The following is a 20,291-nucleotide window of genomic DNA, read 5'->3' on the forward strand; positions in this document are numbered from 1 at the left end:
GTATTACACAGTCACTAAAAATGAAAATTTTAATGACAATGTAAAATGGTGTCCACAGCATGGTCTCAAATATGTAAGGAAATATGAAAAGAAACCATTGCTTTATAATTATATTATTTCATAACTCAAATGTGCTTTACATTTTTTAAGATTACCATACTTTATATAGACCAGTATATAGTAGAGTGAGGACAGCTCTAATCTTTTAGGTACTGAGACCACCTCTGTTTGATGATTTCATGGAATGATGCCAGTAACTGACCCTAATGATAACACCTTGGTCAACAAGAAAAGGTTAAAAAGTGGATATATTCTACTTAATTACAATAGTGTGCATAAACTCAGCTATGTAGAACAATTTATTCCTTAGGATTCTGAAGAGCTAAAATTTTACAGTGGTACTGAGTGTATGAATATTGAAAAACAAAAAAAAAACCAACAAAAAAACCCAAGATTCTAATCAACCTACTACAAAATTATAGATACTACTACTTTATTACTTTCTGCTTATTTCACAATTTCTGTTTACAACGATGAAGAGAATTATCTGCAAGGCCTGAAAACAAAAATGTAGCACAATTTTCCCAGCAACTGCCAGAATTCCCACCTTAAAGTGAAAGCTCAAGAAAAAGCACCCACCACATCTGGGTGTCCACATTGTATCTGTAGAGATCATCTGCAAGCCGGTATTTATTGGCACTGAAAGCCTTGTAGCCTCCATGAATATACAGGGACCTGGTCCTGTGGTCATAGACACTGCTATGGCCATAGCCCCCTTGGACAAGGGCACCCTGGGTATGTAATATACTCCATGTGTTCTTACCTGGAAAGGGCAAACAGTTAAAGGCAAATGTTGCAGGCTCCTCCTAATACTTAAAATTACCAATTAGCTTAAGACAAGAGAAGAGATTTCAGGAGACTTGATACATGTAACTTTCTTTAACCATTTTATTTTTAAAGGAAGGCCATCTAAAACTTGTAACAAATCCAGGTGGCCAAACTTCAACCTGTTAAATGTTCTGATGTTCTAATATGTAGGAAAAGAATTACATTAAATTTAAAAGACTCAGATCCCCCTCAATTGAACACTTAATTCCCCATGACCTTTACGGACCAATTTGCAGATGTACTTTACGGGCCTACTTTCTTAAAATATCATCCACATCCACAAAAACAAATATAATAAAATTTAACCAAAGGAAAGATTATATACTAAGGGGAAATCACACTCCATTAAACCAATCTCTAAAGGGCTTTTCAAATATTTTTTTTTCTTCAGAAGTATTTGTTGTTTCAAACCCTTTTTATTTATTTTATTTTCAACACTCATAGCATTTAGTGCTATTTTTGGCTCCTTGCCAAACTGACAGTAACAAATATATACCACATAGCACCATCAATAATCTAAACTTCACTGGCAATTCATCAATGCTAACTGTATCTCAAGATCAAGTACTGGGTCAATGTTAGGTTGAATTTTGTTAAACAGTCATAATAATAAGAGTAAAATTTTAAATCTGACATTCAAAAACGATTCACTGAAAAAAATATACGTACCCAAGTCATACTCCTGCACATTGCTAATATATCCATAGAGAGGGCAGTGACCAAAGATAATCAGCATGACCACTTGGCCAGTTTTCAATGTGACAATGTGTGCTGAGTGCCCAACCACTGCATACTGCTCCTTTGCTTTAGGGGACAACAATACCCATGATTCATTATGAATATGAAACACTCTCAACTCATTGGTCACATTCCCTGTTGAATCAATTTTTCCTCCGTACATGTAAATTTTATCCTATGGAAAAAAATGTAAACAAAATTCTAAAAAACATCAAAAGGATCAAATCTAAACACAGAAAAAGGAACAGTTCAAAACCTCAATATTATTCTTAGCTTAAAAAGTGTTAGTGAAAAGCACCTTTCAGTGAATTATTAGGTAAAGGATGTAGAAAGAACAAAATAAAATAAATCTAACCTATATCCCTAATACTTTGCCACTTTTCTTGGACTTCCTCACACAAGATCTTTTACAATATAAAATGGCTTGGAAAAATAAAGTTGAAATAAACTAAAAAACAGGGAAATGAAAATGATTACTCAGTTACATTGTAAAGTCGCCATCCTTGGCTAAACTTGCTAATGAACGTAAAAGCTAACCTACACTAGATTAATTTTTAACCATTTAGTATCACAATCATAATATCCCAGTTTGAATATGAATCCGTTTAAATCTCTCGGGTTAAAGTAGTTTCAACTTTAATTTCCACTTATAACTTAGCCAATTATATACCCCCCACATTAGAAAGTTTTCCCCCAATTAAAAATCAACACGGAAGTCAAAATCAGAGACAGAAAGCAGAATGGTGGTTGCCAGGGGCAGGCAGGAGGAGGGAATGGGGAATTATTGCTGAATGGGCATAGAGTTGCAGTTTTACAAGATCAAAAGAATTATAAAGATGAAAAACAAAGCAAAAAAAAAAAAAGAATTACCAAGATGGATGGTGATGATGGCTGCACAACATTATGAGTGAAATTACTATCACTGAATTGTACACTTGAAAATGGCTAAGTATGTTATACATACTTTACCACAATAAAAAAGATTAGAAAAAAAAATCCAACACTAAATAGCTATTTCAATCACATAATATGAGAAAGTGAAGAGTTCAGTTTCTAGCTTAGTACAGAGTGGAGACATTTTACCTTGTATAATGCTAAAGAATGACCATATCTAACAACCACATTGTTCACAGAACGGTTCAGTGCAAGCCACTCCCTAGAAGCAAGGTCATACCTACAAAACAAACAGATCATATTTTCACCCAAATGACAAAACAGAACATCTTGAAGTCTTTATTTGTGATCTAATCCACTTTGGAGATGCTCGTTAAATCTGCAATGGATATAGTGAGGTACCTGGGCAAACAAACCTAACATCTGGGCCTATGGGGCACATGAGAACTCAGGAAGGGGGAGCTGGGTTCCACAGCTCTGGGACGAGAAAGAAAATCTACTGGAATTTTCTAATGCTTCCTGAAAACCTCTTCTACACACTAAATCACTTGCAGGTTTGCATTATACTCAAGGAACTTTTATTACTATAACTTTTCTTTCATTTAACCATGCAAAAGTAAAGACAAATACTGAAAAAGGGATGATAACTAAGTTAAAAAAAATTCTTAGCCTTTCCTTTTATCTAATTTATTTTAAAAAGTAATATTTTCAAAAAAACTAGAATATCATTATAGCATTTCAATTATGCTATGAATACACTTAAAGACCTTTAAAATATAAAAATGCCCAGAAGAAAATCATTTATACTCTTACATTGCAGCATTAATCACATTCAATATCTTAGAATATTAGTTTTGTTTTTGAGGAAAACATCATTCTATTGTTTTTATTAAAATTATACATACTCACTATAAAAAGGGTAATCAATGCAAAAAAAACAAAGAGCCAAAAACTTAAAAATGACCCCAGGGCTTCCCTGGTGGCGCAGTGGTTGAGAGTCCGCCTGCCGATGCAGGGGACACGGGTTCGTGCCCTGGTCCGGGAAGATCCCACGTGCCGTGGAGTGGCTGGGCCCCGTGAGCCATGGACGCTGAGCCTGCACGTCCGTAGCCTGTGCTCCGCAATGGGGGAGGCCACAGCAGTGAGAGGCCCGCGTACCGCAAAAAAATAAATAAATAAAAAATAAAAATGACCCCACATTCTGTCATCTAGAAATGAATATCATTAAGTAAACATCATTCCAGACATTTTCTATGCATACATACCAATAGAAGAATAGACTGATAATATACATTTATACAAAGGGGATCCTAATATAGGTGAATTTTAATAAACAGTGTTAATTTTAATTTTATGTAATTTAATAGAAAAAAGAAACCAAAAATACTGTTATATTTTAAATGTTTTTCTATAAGTTTCCCTGAATACAAGATTTTTAAATTATGAAAAACATTATGTAAACAAGAACATGTAAGAAAGTTTTATCACAACGTAATAGCAAAAAAGGGAAATAAATATCCATCAATAGAAAATGGATTAATAAATTATAGATATCTATATAACATTTATAGAGTGAATATACTCAAGCACTGTATTATTAACACAAATCTTGAAACAATGTTAAGCTAAAAACGCAAACTGCAGAATACTGTTCCTGTAAAGACTAAAACAAGAAAATTTATTAACTCTAAAAATGTTCATATATATTAAAAGTCTAAAGATAAGTATGTGAACAAATGACATCACAATATCAGGATATTGATTATCTCTGGGATTTCAGAGGGGCATGTGGGATCTTAACTATATTAGCAATGTTTTATTTCCTAACCTGGATGATGAATGTATTAGCATTCATTATTTTTCTCTAAACCTTTTCCTTTGTTTTAAATATTTTATACATGATCTGAAGAAAACATAAAATAGTGACATTCATTAAATATGAATAACACTTAAATCAATACCAGCTATTATTTTATGTATTTTTTTGAATATGCTACATTTTTAAAATACATGAAAAGTTATTTAGAGAGTAAACTCCCTTTAGTTTTAAAATTACATGTAATTTAATTTTGGACAGACTCCACTAACTTCCTACTTTGAAAGTTGAAAACATTAGCACCCACATTTCCTCCCATTTCTTCTCCCAATTTTTGTTATATAATTTTTACATTGTCCAGGTTCAAAACATGCACATCCCATTCTATAATTTCATAGTTATTTAGTACTGGATCTGTATTTTAGTTGAATCAGTCTCCTCACAGTCCTCTTACCACAACTTCTCCTTCTTGAGTCTTTAATTCTTAATTGGCTAGACTGCACTGTCAAGTGGTTATTCCTAGTGGAGATTATACGTGCTCCTCCCCGTAAATTCTTTCATGTTGAAGAATATCTGCTTGCTAGCTTTAGAGGTGAATGACATCTTGGCTGCATATAATACTCATGGGCCATCCTTTCTTTCCCGCACAACTTTGCTGACGCTGCTCCCTTGAATGTTGCTGGTATTGAATGCTGCCAGTGGAGGTCTGAGGCCAATCTGATTTTTTTCCACTTTTGTGTGGTTTGCTTTTCTGCTTGGAAGTCAGAAGTCTCAATCATTCTCATTCTCTCTCCCCCTCCTTTCTTCCCTCCCTCTCTCTAAATAAATAAATATACATAAATATATATATGTATTATATATAAATATATATGTATTTCTCTGTTTTTTAAAGACACAATATTGTACTTTACTTATGGTAGAAATAACTTAAATCCATCCAGGTAAATGTTTTAACAAAATGGACTGCATACTACTGCAACTTTTATGGCATTCTGGAAAGTGTTTCCTAAGAAGAACTAGCATGGCTTCTGAAAAACACATATATACCATATGTTCAAGCCAAAGGCCTGTTTCTTTAATCTTGAAAGAAAGGAAAGAAACAGAGGGAGCACAGAAACAAGTCTCCACGTGACCCAATCCATATCTCTTTCAAGTAACATGGAAGGTGCTCAATCTGTATCTTAATGCATTTTACTCTTCCTCAATCAATAACGTGTCAGCCCAAGAGCTGGTCAGAGACACTAAGGTGCCGGCAGGTGCTCAAATCTGGTTAAGATGAACTGCCAAAAGACACTTACATAACAGGTTGTCACTCTTTTCACAATACAGAGAAGCAAACACAAGACAAGAACAATGTTGATGCAATAAACTGTAAGAAATGCCAAGTGCCAAATAAACGCTCCTTCTTCTGGGAGCTGAGTCCAAGATAAAGGAATATTGAACAATTAGTTCTAAGATCTGGACATGCAGTTAAGCAAAGACAAACCTCAGGAATTCAGAAGTAGGTGTCTTCCATAAAGGTGCAGCCACCCCTCTCACAAATTCCTCCCTGATGGCTGGTAACACAATGCCCATCATGCCACAGGGCACATCCTCTGCCCCTCACAGTGGCCTGGTATTCCAATTACAGTGTCTGGCCATCCAAAGACCACAGGAAAGGCTCTACAGAAATTGAACTTGACCCCAGCCAGCAGGAGTCAAGAACTACCTGAGGCTTCCCACCCAATAATTTGCCGTTTATCCTACAAGTTCAATAATTTGATCAAATCAGGTTTTGTCATTGAACAACTATAATATTTTTCCTGAAACATCTTGTACTATTTCAATCCACTTGTTCTATTTGTTAGGTTCTTTTCTTCAGTGACAGCAATTATCTGTATTATATTGGACCTTCTGTCTCCCATGTCTTTGTTTTTTCAAACTATTTAACTTTTTCATCTGTATTCATTGGAATCACGTCTACCAAGCTGGCAGCAGTTCGATTTTCATTGTAGTTTTTGCTGTGTGTAACTTATTTATATTTCTTTACATGTGTACTCTCCCATTTCATCTCATTGTTATTATCTTCTTGCTTTTCAGCTTGTTTTTCTGAATTCAAATTCTCATTATATTGATCCATAGCACAAAGCAGTTGGAAGGAATACTTTTCCTCTATGATCAGTTGTTGTCAGTTTTACAGGCTGTGTTCTTTCCTCTTTACCTTTTCACCATAGATATTTGCATTTGCTACAATGTCACTTCTTTTGTCTTGCTTGTGGTTAGACATTGCTATCCAGACATTACATTTGCAAACTGTGGGTGATTTCTTAATTCCTTTTCTACTGTATCTAAGACAAGTTTATCTTTGCATCCTAGCTTTAGTGTGAGAGTTGGCATTTTATGTTATGTCCACTTTTCTGAAGTCTGAAGAAATGCTGGGGCTCAGGTGGGGGTGGGGGTGTGCAGTCTATTTGAATAAAATATCCAGAGTCTATTCGCCTCTGAGATTTTGTTTAAGTGTCCTATCCCAGGGTTCAAATTTTGGGATAGCCAAATTACATAGGGGCCCTGACTTCTGGGCAGACTCAGCCACTTGATCAATTTCCCCCTTTTTCACTTGATCCTCCTTAGCAACTATTTCTTACACTACTCAGTTAAAAGGGCAAGAAAACAATGATACCCACTCAGTTTGCTTCTCTCTAGATTTGGGGCTATTAGTGAGAACTCTCAGAATTTCACTCATATGGTTTCTGTGGGGGCTTGCTGTTTCTGTGTGTCTGTTTTAAGTTTATCAGATTAGGTGATACTCCTTACCTTGTGTGGTTACCTGTTGCTCAAATTTCTTACTATTATTTTTTTAGCTTAAAAAAACCCCTATTTTTTTGCTCAAGGGAAGGAAATTCAGTGACATTTCAATTGGAAATCTTAACCAGATGACCAAGATAATTTGTTTTGCAAGAGGACCCTTGGGTGACATAAAATGGGAAATGCTTTTTAATGCAACTTAAAAGTTTTGGGTTAACAGGGTTGTGGAGAAAATAGAGAGGGCAATTCCTGCAATATGCTTATATAAGAGTATAGACAATGATAAAATTTATGATCTAAGTTCCAGAAATACTCCCTCTAAAAGGAGTCACTATATTCACTTTTCATGAGTTAGTAAAAATTTATTTGAAACTATATTAGTATTTACACAAAATACATAAAGCTGTAAAAATCATGTTTTGATCAAGTACAAGAAGAGAAATGTTAAAACCTAAAAAATAAACGTGGAGATACATTCGTTAGATTACTCCTTTCTGCACGTGGACGCCGCCGAGTAAGCATCATTGACATCTTCCCTCTCCACTGCCGTCATGTCTAAGTCAGAGTCTCCCAAAGAGGCCAAACAACTGCGGAAGCTCTTCATCGGAGGTTTGAGCTTTGAAACAACTGATGCGAGTCTGAGGAGCCATTCTCAGCAATGGGGAGCGCGCACAGACTGTGTGGTGATGAGGGATCCAAACACCAATCGCTCCAGAGGCTTCGGGGTTGTCATGTATGCCACTGTGGAGGAGGTGGATGCAGCCATGAAGGCAAGGCCACACAAGGTGGATGGAAGAGTTGTGGAACCAAAGAGGGCCGTCTCAAGAGAAGATTCTCAAAGACCTGGTGCCCACTTAACTATGAAAAAGATTTTTGTTAGTGGCATTAAAGAAGACACTGAAGAACATTATCTAAGAGATTGTTTTGAACAGTACTGGAAAACTGAAGTGACTGAAATCATGACTGACTGAGGCAGTGGCAAAAAGAGAGGCTTTGCTTTCGTAACCTTTGATGACCATGACTCCGTAGACAAGACTGTCATTCAGAAATATCACACAGTGAACGGCCACAACTGTGAAGTAAAGAAAGTCCGATCTAAGCAAGAGAAGGCTAGCGCTTCATCCAGCCAAAGAAGTCGAAGTGGTTCTGGAAGCTTTGGTGGTGGTCGTGGAGGGCGTTTTGGTGGGAATGACAGCTTTGGTCGTGGAGGAAACTTCAGTGGTTGAGGTGGCTTTGGTGGCAGCCACAGGGGTGGTGGCTATGGTGGCAGTGGGGATGACTATAATGGATTTGGTAATGATGGAAGCAATTCTGGAGGTGGTCGAAGCTACAGTGATTTTGGCAATTACAACGATCAATCTTCAAATTTTGGACCCATGAAAGGAGGAAACTTTGGAGGCAGAAGTTCTGGCCCTTATGGTGGTGGAGGCCAGTACTTTGCCAAACCACAAAACCAAGGTGGCTATGGCGGTTCCAGCAGCAGCAGTAGCTATGGCACTGGCAGAAGGTTTTAATTACTGCCAGGAAACAAAGCTTCGCAGGAGAGGAGAGCCAGATAAGTGACAGGGAAGCTACAGGTTACAACAGATTTGTGAACTCAGCCAAGCACAGTGCTGGCAGGGCCTAGCTGCTTCAAAGAAGACATGTTTTAGACAATACTCCTGTGTATGGGCAAAAAACCCTCGAGGACTGTATTCGCAACTAACTGTATAACAGGTTATTTTAGTTTCTATTCTGTGGAAAGTGTAAAGCATTCCAACAAAGGGTTTTAATGTAATTTTTTTTTGCACCCATGCTGTTGATTGCTAAATATAATCGTCTGATCATGACGCTGAATTAATGCGCCTTTTTTAAAAACGTGCTCTGTAAAGTTAGTCTACTCTGAAGACATTCTGGTAAACGACTGCGACAGTGTGAGGTCAGAATTTCTTCAGGGTGATGCCAGGTTCCATTTGAAATTTATTCACAACCTGCTTGTGAATAAAGCCAGCATCTTCAGAAACTTGGTGTAGTTGAACTGACAGTTACTGTGTTGTGACCTGGAGTTCACCGTTAAAAGGGTCACCCAAACAAAGTCATGGAGTTTTTTGGTTATTAATATGATTGTTGGCACATCCTATGCAATATATCTAAATAGAATTATTACGGTACAAGATAAAGTTATAGATGGGAATGAAGCTTGTTTATCACCCATTATCATGGGTAATCAATAAACTATTTAATACCCTCTTAAAAATAAATAAAATTAAAAAAAATAAACATGGCTTACAAGGTACACCTGTCAAAAGTAGTAGGTAACACCTATATTTCTAAGAACAAATATTTGTGAAAGAAATAAGATAATTCATTTACTCTCTTATTCATTTGATAAATACTTATTTGAGCACATTCTATGAGCTAAGCCGAATTGAGTAAACAAGGTCTCTAACCTTGGAGAACATATAGTGGAAAAGGCAGAAAATGAGCAAGCACAGCAATGGGCACAAGTAGAATAAAAATTATGAACACTGCTCTAAAGGAAATGAGAACTATGAAAAAAAACAGGGAGCACCTGTCTGAACTAGCTGATCGGGGAGGATCTCACTATGGGACATTTAACTGACAGGATTCGTAAAGGAAGAAACCAGCCCTGAGGTACAATGGCAGGAACAGTCTAGATAAAGGGAAGAGCAAGCATAAGGAGTTTTAGGTAAGGAAAGAGGGCTGATGGGGCAGGAGGGGAGCAAGTTGAGTATGGGAAGGTAAGCAGCAGTCACATCAGGTAGGATCATTAAGTCCCATGGGAAGTCACTGAAGGGTTTTAAGAAGGTAGTAAATGATAAAATGTATACCCTAAAAAATCACCCCAGTTGATATTTAGAAAATGGATTAAGCAGAATGAATGGAAACAGACAGACTTTATAGGAACCTACTGCTGAATCCTAGATGAGAGATATTGGCAAGCTGGTCTTAAGAGAGAAAAGAATGAATATGACATGTATTTGGTGACAGAGTTGATGGGCTTGACATGAGATTATTCTATGAGGAGGTAAAGGAGAGGAAGTATCAAAATGACTCCCAGATTTCTTACTTCAAGGGAGGATGATGCCAGGAAGAAGTACAAAAATCACATAAATGGTAGAATATATGACTCATAGTATCTAGTATAACAGTGGAAGGGACAATCACCTTTACACCTTTAATTTTACCTTTACTTCTCAGGGTGGCAACACTAGAAGTAGTGAGAAGTGGTTAGAGTAGGGATAGATTTTTTTTTTTTTTTGCAGTACACGGGCCTCCCACCGCCGTGGCCTCTCCCGTTGCGGAGCACAGGCTCCGGACGCGCAGGCTCAGCAGCCACGGCTCACGGGCCCAGCCGCTCCGCAGCATGCGGGATCCTCCCAGACTGGGGTACGAACCCGCATCCCCTGCATCGGCAGGCGGACTCCCAACCACTGCACCACCAGGGAAGCCCTAGGGATAGATTTTAAAAGAAGAGCTAACAAGATCTGCTGACATATTGTGGCAGACAGACACTAGGGTGGTCTTCATGATCCCTGCCTCCTGGTGTTCATACCCATGTATATAATATCCTCCCCTCGAGTGTGAGCAGGATCTATGACTTGCTCCTAACCAACAGAATATGGCAAAAATAATGAGATGTCATTTCCATGACATCTATCCTGCTAGCAGACTCAGGCCAGAGACTCTCCCTGTGGCCTGATAAGTAAGCAGCCATACTGGGGAAACCCTACCAATAAGGAACTCTGGACAGCCTCCAGGAGTTGAGGTGGCCTCCAGTTGACAGACAGCAAGAAGCCAGGGCCCTTAGTCCTACAACCACCAGGAAATGGGTGAGCTTGGAAATGGATTCCTGCCCAGTTGAACCTCTAAATTAGAACACAGGCCAGGTAACACCTTGATTGCTGAGAACCCAGTTAAGCCATGCCTAGAACCCTGACCAGCAGACACTATGAGGTAATAAATGTGTGTTGTTTTAATCTGCTAGTTTGTGGTAATTTACACAGCAAGAGATAACTAATACATATACTGATATGGAGTGTGAAAAAACAAGAAGTCAAGAATGACTCTGAAATTTTTGGCTTAAGCCAAATAGAAGAATGGAGTGGTCGTTTACTGAGATAGGGACTTCTGGGGCAAGAACAGGCTTGGAGGAAAGATCAGTTTGGGACACATGGAGTTTTAGATGCCTATTGAGATGTCAAATAAAGAGGTGGGGATATGGGAACAGGTGATAAGTCTAGGATGCAGATATAAATTTGGAAGTCACCAGCATAAAGGCCAAGATATTACATGAGATCACCAAGGGAGTGAATACACACTCTCACAGAAGGGGACCAAGGACTGAGCCCTGGGGCACATCATCAGGCTAAGGAGCCTGAGAAGGAATGGGAAGTTAGAAAAAATGTCAAGGAAGTATGGAGTCCTGGAAGCCAAGTGAAGAAACTGTTTAAAAGAGGAGGGAGAGACTAGTTTTATCGAATGTTTGTGAAAGATCAAGTAAGATGAGGAATAAGAACTGAAAATTTAAAATCCACTCCTTAGTCATACTAGCCACATTTCAAGTGCTCAATAACCACATGTGGATAGTGACATGACAGTGTAAACACAGAGCATTCCCATCATAACCAAAACAGAAACTGTCCACTGAACAGTTCTGATGTAAAGAAACAGAAGACAGAAAAATGAGCAATATGTAGGTAACTGCTAAATGTGGTGGTGGGAGTTTGTGGAAGTCCTCTTTTGATAACCTTTATCTTTCAAAACAGAAATGGGAAACAAGGCCACTAGCTGAGCAGGAAAACAGGAGAAAATGTGGTGGAGATCTAAAAAATGAAAAGACAGTATGACAGCTGAGCAGGAGAATGAGAGATGGAATAAGAAAGAATTAATGAAATGTAAACTCCTGTGGGAGTTGGGATTGTTGGAGTTCACCTAACCTCTTGACTCTGTACATGCATATCTTTTGCCAAACTTGGGCACTTTTCAACTATTATTTCTTCAAATACTTTTTCATACACACCCTCTTCCTCCTCTTCTTCCAAGGCTCCTCTGGTGACAGAAATGTTAAGATTTTTTGTTACAGTCCACAGGTCTCTGAAACTCTGTTCATCTTTTAAATGTTTTATTTTCTCTGCATTGTTCAGATTAAGGAATTTCTATTGTTCTATCTTCAAGTTCACTGATTCTCTCCTCTGTCCTCTCCATTCTGTTGTTGAGAGAACTGCTGAAGCATTTTTATAATGGCTGCTTTAAAATCTTTGTCAGATAACTCTAATATATGTGTCACCTTGGTGTCAGTATCTCTTGATTGCCTTTCTCATTCAAGTTGAGATTTTCCTGGCTCTTACCATGACAAATGATTTTCAATTGAAATCTCAACATTTTGGGTATCATGACATGAGACTGGACCTTATTTAAATCTTCTGTTATAGCAGGCCTCCTCTGACACCACCCCAGTGGAGAGAGGGAAAGTCTACTCATTACTGCTGTTGCTGCCAGACAGGGGTAGAAATCCAGGCTCCCCACAGTGTCTCCACTGATGTCACAGGGGTGGGGGAGGCCTCATTAATGCCTGGTGGAGAAGTAAATCTCAGCTCCCTATATGGCCTTCTCTAACCCTACTCTGGTGGGATGAGGGGTGGTGGTTGGAGCACCTCACTTTATCCTGGCGTAAGTGGAAATCTAGACTCTATACTAACACTTTGCTAGCAGGGGTGGGGGTGAAGCCACAGTCCTTTCTGTGCTGTTTGTCTAAGGTCGAGTGGTTATTTTCTAAAAGTTTTCTGTCTTGCTAAGCTGCCCCTTTCCTGGTCCTCGGGCTAGAGAAAACAGGGTTTTCTTGGGGCTTTTTCAGCTTATACCTATTAACATTTCCAGACTGCTGATTTTTCCAACATCAAGTCTGAGATATATGAGACTAAAGGAAAACGCTTGGAACTTACGATTATGTCATTTTTTGGGTCTTGAGGTCCCTAATAAGACTGCCTTCTTCAGAGTTTTCTTATGTTTGTTTTATATATAATGTCCAGGTTTTTTAACTGTACTTATCATACAAAGAATAGGGGAAAATGACCTTCATTTATTTATGATTTTTTAAAATTTCCTTTTTCATATTCTATTTCTTTTTTTTCATATTCTATTTCTAAAGGAGTATCTTTTGTGTTTATTTACTCTGTGTTCCTTCTAGGTTTGTCTTTAAATCTGAAATTATTTTAAAATTCTTTCCTAACTTCTATCATCTCATTTCTGAATTTTTCTAGTCTTGGTTATATTGTTCTTTCATGTATTTTATCATTTTCTTATTGTATGTTAGCTTACTTTGGAATACTAAGTTATAATTTTTGTCAGTTTTTCTATTATGCTTTCACATTGAAGGGGTATTATTCTACTTATTCTCTTCTTTTTTATAATAACTTTCTATGAGATTTGACCTTGATATTTTTTCTGTTGCTAAATTTTAATTTTTTTAATTTAATTTTTTTGTAATTTAAAAAAAATTTTCCTGAACCCTTATAGGAGACGCTTGATTTAGCTAGTTTTTCTAGCTTCTCAGCTCACTAGCTCCTCTTCTGTTGTAGTGTAGTGTCCAACTATTTGGCACCTTACTTGAGATCTCCTAGCTCTGTTCCCCTCTCAGACTGTTATCTGGACTTTCTTTCTCTGCTGTCCCTGTCCTGTTCAATTTGAATTCTATTCCCAGCAGCTTTTCTTCAGTGTGGGACTTTCTCCTACAAAGAGTCTTTGGCTGGTTTTTTGAAAGTTAATAAGGCACAAACTGTTCCAGCACCTTCAGATCCTACTACAGATCCGTTGAGCTCATCCCCACTACTAGAACATGCAAAATCTTCCCAATTCCAGCTGCTGTTCTCAAAGCAGCTTGCTGAGCTTTCCAGCGGGTCTTTGGGTTTACTGCTGGTGGGCCCACCGCTCCCCTTTGCTTACTCCTACATAGATACTGATAGCACAAAGGTCTTGTAGCTGTCAATGGTTTAACCCCACCTATTTGTGTGGATGCCTTCTGACCAAGTTTGTTATAGATATTATCCATGTGTTTTTTATTTTGCTATCCTAGTTGTTCTCTGTGCTTTAGTGACTATGTTTGGGGGATTCAGAAACTATACTATTACTGCCATATTTCCAGAATTCCTTAAAGAACAGATGCTGATTTTTGACAATCTTCATTAGTAGAAAATGTTTAGAAAAACTTTCCAGGGCACAAAATCAGCACAACAGTAGATGTTCAAAAATTTCTCCCCAAAGTCAAACTCCATAGCTAATTCCACTGTGAAAACATACTCTCCCTTCAGGATGAGCAGCATGGAACCAGCAAAAGACCTTGAACCCTGGGAAGTATTAAAGAATGGCATAATTTCCACTAGCAAACTATAAATGCAAGTCGTTTAACCTATAGAAATGTTAATTAAATTAAGAGGCAAAGCAATTCCCTATTTATATAGAACCTATTATATATATCTAACACAAAATCTGAGAGACAGTGTCTGGAAAAGATGAATTGTTCTTTATTACAGCAATGAATTCTTTGTGGCTCCCAATTTCAAAAACTAAGAATATGTCCCCAAAAGTCTAGAATACAACTACTAAAATACTAACAGAGATTTTCTTCAGGAATGCAATTACTAATGATTTCTTTTCTTTTTGCTTATCTCTACTTTAAATATTTTCAAAATGGAAAAGTAAGCTTCTTGTAAAAATTTTTAAAACAACTTACGCTAGAACCATGTTGTAATCTGAGTGGTTGAACATATATCCTCCAACAACCCACATTATATTTCCATTGACCACAGCTTTGTGAGAGGCTCTGGGGAGCTTTAGGTTAGAATATTCCTCTTGTGTCCAAAATGACTGGTTAGCTGGTACAGGAACTGAACATCCAGGACCTAATAAAACATAATAAATTAGCTTCACAAAATGCAGCTTTAAAATTACTGCAATTCAGGAATTCCCTGGGAGTCCAGTGGTCAGTGCTCTGCACTTCCACTGCAGGGGGCCTGGGTTCAATCCCTGGTCAGGGGAACTAAGATTCCCACATGCAGTGCAGCAAGGACAAAAAAAAAAAAAAGAAAAGAAAACTACTGCGTTTCAAGTTTGAATCATCTAAATACAACAAATTATCTAAAGAATATTTAGTCTTTCCTTTAGCATCTAAATATCAGACATATCCCTTTAATTTGTGCTTTCAATTTACTCAAAGGTAGTGACCAAGGGTAATCTCTAATAAAATTCAAAATCACATACTTTCTAATGAAGACCTGACCATATCTAGGTTAGGATTTTTTAGTAATGAAATACTTGCTTAAGCAGCTCTCAGAGGAAAGAGTGTACAAAGGAATTATTAATTCAAATGAAAAACTTTAGGGACTTCCCTGGTGGTGCAGTGGTTAAGAATCTGCCTGCCAATGCAGGGGACATGGGTTCAATCCCTGGTCCAGGAGGATCCCACGTGCCGTGGAGCAACTAAGCTCGTGCGCCACAACTACTGAGCCCGCGCACCTAGAGCCTGTGCTCCGCAATAAGAGAAGCCACTGCAATGAGAAGCCTGCGCAACGCAACAAAGAGTAGCTCCCACTTGTCTCAACTAGAGAAAGTTCACATGCAGCCAGGAAGACCCAACGCAGCCAAAAATAAATAAATTTTTGAAAAAAAAAACAAAAAAAACTTTAGAGCTAAAATGTAAAGACTAGTCCTGGGAGTATTACAAACCATCCATTTCCAAAATCAAGAAACTCCTTTTTTGAGAGGTTTGGCTTCTGCTCCAACATATGCAAAGTGGTAGGTAGTCAAATACTTCAATTATTTAACTGCTCAATGTCAGCCAAACCGAACAAACTAAAGCATCTAAACAAGCACATTTCTGGAAATTCAAAATAAATGTGTTCAAGAAAGGGGTAAATGTATTAAAAAAAACCCAAAAAACTAAATCAGTAACAGCTGCTATCACCCACCCCTTGAAGAATTTGCTAAAGGGCTTCTTTAATAATCTGTATCTGCAGATAATTCCAATAACTGACTGCTTTAGGATTCTACTGTATAATCAACCCCAATTTTCTCTGAATTTATTGAAAGTTTCTGTGGAGAGACCATTATTGTCAGCTCTTGTTCCACCTCCCAGCTTGGTTCTCTATGTCTTATGGCTGAGACCAAGTTCTCTAAATTCATGAATGAACTGCAAAGACTGTTAAACTGCTCCACATCTCTAGAGACCACAACCATACATCTATGAATTCAAAGATTTGTAAGAAGCTGAATAAAGAGATATGAAAATTTAAATGCTTCCTGATATTTGATTAACATAAATGGTACAGATATTAGGAATAAAGTCAATCTGCAACTTATTAAACTAGAAACATTCTGTAAATTGAAAGAAAAAAAAAGAAACAAAGAAGTTCCTACCCTGCCACTCTGAGAAGCAGGAGCATCCTCTGACATCACTTGAATTGCAGATGCCTCGATGGGGAAAACCACAGTTATTTACACAGTGAGGGATGTCACATGCTTCACCTTTCCAGTTTTCAGAACATTCACATTGAACAGTGTTGCTGCTATTACTGATCTTACATTCTCCTCGGCCTGAGCAATTATTCGGACACATGTCAAAACTATAAAAATAGTGGGGGGAAATTAAATCAACACAAAGCAACATTTTGATTAACTTAGCAGAACTTCCTCCTACACAAGGCTTAAGAAATCTTACTGTCTAGCCAGTTCATTCACAAGCGTAATTGCAGTACTTACCATTTAGCCTAAATGGGATCACTCAACCCTGCAGAACTAGGGCAAGTAATAAAATCAAATTAAACCTGTTGGATTCTCATAAGAAGAGACAGTTAAAGAGATTACAAGAAGAGAAGAGATTCTTGCAAAATATCCAGGCTTAGCTCCTTAAGGACAGGATGACTATCCTAATTCTTGGTAGCCCACAAATGGTGAGCATTATAAAATTGCCAAATGCATGCTAGCAAGGCTGGAGAAGAAAAGGATAAAACAAATTGCAAACAATACACTACCATCCTCATTCCTCTGGATAGTCTCTAAAAGTTTACAGAATTTGCTTAAGATTATTGCTCAGATTGGTGTGTATTAAATTCCTTAGCAAGTTTATCTACCCATCTCAGATGCAAGAAAAGGGAGGGGTAGTTTAACTTAATACATGAGTTTAACCATAAAGTGTTGCATAGTAACGTGACAATGATATTGACAACACTTTGAAAAGACATAATTCTGATTTTAAAAAGGGGGGATAACAGGATTAGCAAGATACTGTAAGAGTGTAAAGAAAACTAAAAAGGAATTTTGTAGCAAAGCATGCCAGAAAATCAGGAATCAGTTACAAAACAAGCTAATTAACATTCACACCTACACCCTAACGTCAGTTCACGATACATTTATAATAAAATTTTATAAGTATGTGTATATAGTATTTTTATAATCTATGTTATAATATAATATAATAAATGCATATGCCTACTTTTCAAACCCAGGCTTGTGATGAGCTGCCCCGGCTGCTAAGTCACAAACCCTGGATACCTGAAAAACTGAATCACCATACCAATCAAGATAAAGATGGCTTTAACTAGGGTTGAAAGACTACTGAGATTCTGAGAAAATGGGCAAGAAAAAGAACCCAGTATAAAGGTTACACACGGGGGTTATCAGCTATACCAGGAGTTGTCAAACGTATTGTGTAAAAGGCCAGATAATATATATTTTAGGTTTTGTGGGCCACAGAAGTTCTTTATCACAGACCCCCTGCTTATGGCATTTTATGAATTTAACTACTTCTGAAAATAAACATTTCTTAGGAAAAAAAGGTAAAGACAGAAGTTAGCTTCTCTCCTACTGCAACAAATTCCAAAAGCTGCCCAGAGTTTGTCTGTCTACATTTCCTTTGTAACCTCAACTAAGTTGTCATCAATGGGCCAACTACTGAGTACATGAAAACTACTAATATTTGTTAAATTGTACTTAGCAAACTCCTCCAAAGTTTTTATCCATTGGCAGGAATGGATAATGCCCCTCTTTTCCAGGAGACGCTCAACAGCAGCAAGACCTGGGTTGCAACTCTGGTCCCACTGCTTTGACAATTTACTTTACCTTTTCCTGCCACTTGCCTCATTTATAAAAGAAGTAGAAAAACAGTGGCTGTAACTGAGTTTTTAAAAGAACTTTAAATGAGAAAATTCATGCAAACTGCTTAGCATAATGCCTGGCACATTGTAAACCCTCAATATGTTAGTCATTATTATTGTTAAAACAAAGTATACAGTCTTCTGAAAAAAATCACAAATATTAGACTTAAATATCTTACTTGTAAGTGATATTAAATCCAGTCAAATTATAAGCAGCATCACTAAAAAAATGCAGCAGGGCATAACCTGATGTGGCAACGACCTCTGGGACAGTCTCGTTGCCATCTCTCTCAGGAACAATGAGGCCACTGAAATGAAAACACATGTCTTATAAAGGGAAGCATAATCACAGACACATCACATGGTGACAGAACACAAATTCAACTGGATTTCACCCTTGTAATTTAAAAAGCCACTTATAGGAAGAGGGCCAAATTCCTGTGATAAATGCACAGGAACAGATCTGAATCTTTTGCTAAGCTCTTCTCTATTCTAGGTTATATATATATATATATATATATATATATATATATATATATATATATATATGTGTGTGTGTATTTTTTTTTTTTTTTTTGCGGTACGCGGGTCTCTCACTGTTGTGGCCTCTCCCGTTGTGGAGCACAGGCTCCGGACGCGCAGGCTCAGCGGCCATGGCTCACGGGCCCAGCCGCTCCGCAGCATGTGGGATCTTCCCTGACCGGGGCACGAACCCGTGTCCCCTGCATCGGCAGGTGGACTCTCAACCACTGCGCCACCAGTGAAGCCCCTAGGTTATATTTTAAATGAGATTTGAAACCGACGACCCTATTCTTTTTTTTTTAAGTAAAACATTTTATAATACTCCTTTGAAAAACTGAGTAAACCTCCACAATCACAGAAAGTAACAAACTTTATGAGTTCATGGATACCAAACATATACCATTGAAAGACATGAAAAGTAAAAATAGAAATAAAAGTTTGATATACAAACATCCATCATCCCAATACTATTAGCATTCTGATGTACTTTCTTTGTTTAATTGATACCATGTTACATATCATATTCTATTTTACAGGTAATATACCATAAGCATTTCTATGTCTCTAAGAGCTCCCTCAGAACTTTTAGAACCTTACTCAGAGCTCAGCCCACAACAGTATCTGTTGGGTGTCTACAAAGAGAAAGAATTACCGAGTCAAAGGGTCTAAATGATGGCTTTAAGGCTCTTAATCCATATACCAATTTGCTTTCCAGAAGAGAGATGGTGACTTGAAATCCCACCGATAGAGAATGAAAGGGTCCATCCCACCTAACCCCGCCAACAAGGAGAATTACCAGTCCTACTTTAGTTTTGCTAATTTAATATGTGAAAGTGATTTTTTTAACCTGTGGTTTTGAGCTTCTCTTATACTCCTGAGGTTAATCATTTTTCCTATGTTTACTTGCATCTTTTGCTTTTCTTCATATGCTCCTATCTTTTGCCCAGTTATTGTTCAGTACCACCATCATCTCACTCAGTTAAAGCCTAACTCCTTACCAGGCCCTGTGCAATCTGTTCCACACACACAATCCCATCCAATGAACAAACGTCTCATGTATTACAGATGGTCCCCGACTTACGATGGTTCGACTTACAATTTTTTGACTTACAGTTTTTTGACCTACAATTTTTTGACTTTACAATGGTACAAAAGGGATACACATTCAGTAGAAACTGTACTTAGAATTTTGACCTTTTCCCAGGCTAGCGATATGCTGTTGATACTCTCTCACGATGCTGGGCACCAGCACAAAGCTGTAGCTCCCAGTCAGCCACACGATCACAAGGGTAAACAACCAATACATGTACAACCACTCTGTACCCAGACAACCTTTCTGTTTTTCACTTCCAGTACAGTATTCAAAATTACATGAGATATTCAACATTATAAAATAGGCTTTGTGTTAGATGACTTTGCCCAACTGTAGGCTAATGTAAGTGTTCTGAGCACATTTAAGGTGGGCTAGGCTAAGCTATGATGTTCGGTAGGTGAGGTGT

At 37.7% G+C, this 20,291-nt stretch overlaps 1 protein-coding gene and 1 pseudogene across 5 annotated transcripts in view; one reads left to right on the top strand and one right to left on the bottom strand.

Annotated features, from left to right (window-relative positions):
• Positions 1-20,291, bottom strand: part of ATRN (attractin) — a 175,812-nt gene that overhangs the window by 99,101 nt on the left and 56,420 nt on the right. For all 5 annotated transcript variants that reach the window (XR_004522188.2, XM_019950678.3, XM_019950676.3 and 2 more), the window contains exons 4-9: positions 18,450-18,578; positions 16,535-16,740; positions 14,853-15,021; positions 2,710-2,800; positions 1,558-1,801; positions 640-823 (exon numbers count right to left, since the gene is read on the bottom strand). Coding sequence is in view for 4 of the 5 variants with exons in the window: in XM_019950678.3 (XP_019806237.1) it covers positions 640-823; positions 1,558-1,801; positions 2,710-2,800; positions 14,853-15,021; positions 16,535-16,740; positions 18,450-18,578 (1,023 nt within the window). In the remaining variant the exon portion in view is untranslated. The remainder of the gene's footprint in view (positions 1-639; positions 824-1,557; positions 1,802-2,709; positions 2,801-14,852; positions 15,022-16,534; positions 16,741-18,449; positions 18,579-20,291) is intronic.
• LOC117308251 (heterogeneous nuclear ribonucleoprotein A1-like) lies at positions 7,672-8,634 on the top strand (annotated as a pseudogene).

The sequence above is a fragment of the Tursiops truncatus genome, chromosome 15 (assembly GCF_011762595.2).
Source record: "Tursiops truncatus isolate mTurTru1 chromosome 15, mTurTru1.mat.Y, whole genome shotgun sequence".
NCBI classification, from domain to species: Eukaryota; Metazoa; Chordata; class Mammalia; order Artiodactyla; family Delphinidae; genus Tursiops; species Tursiops truncatus.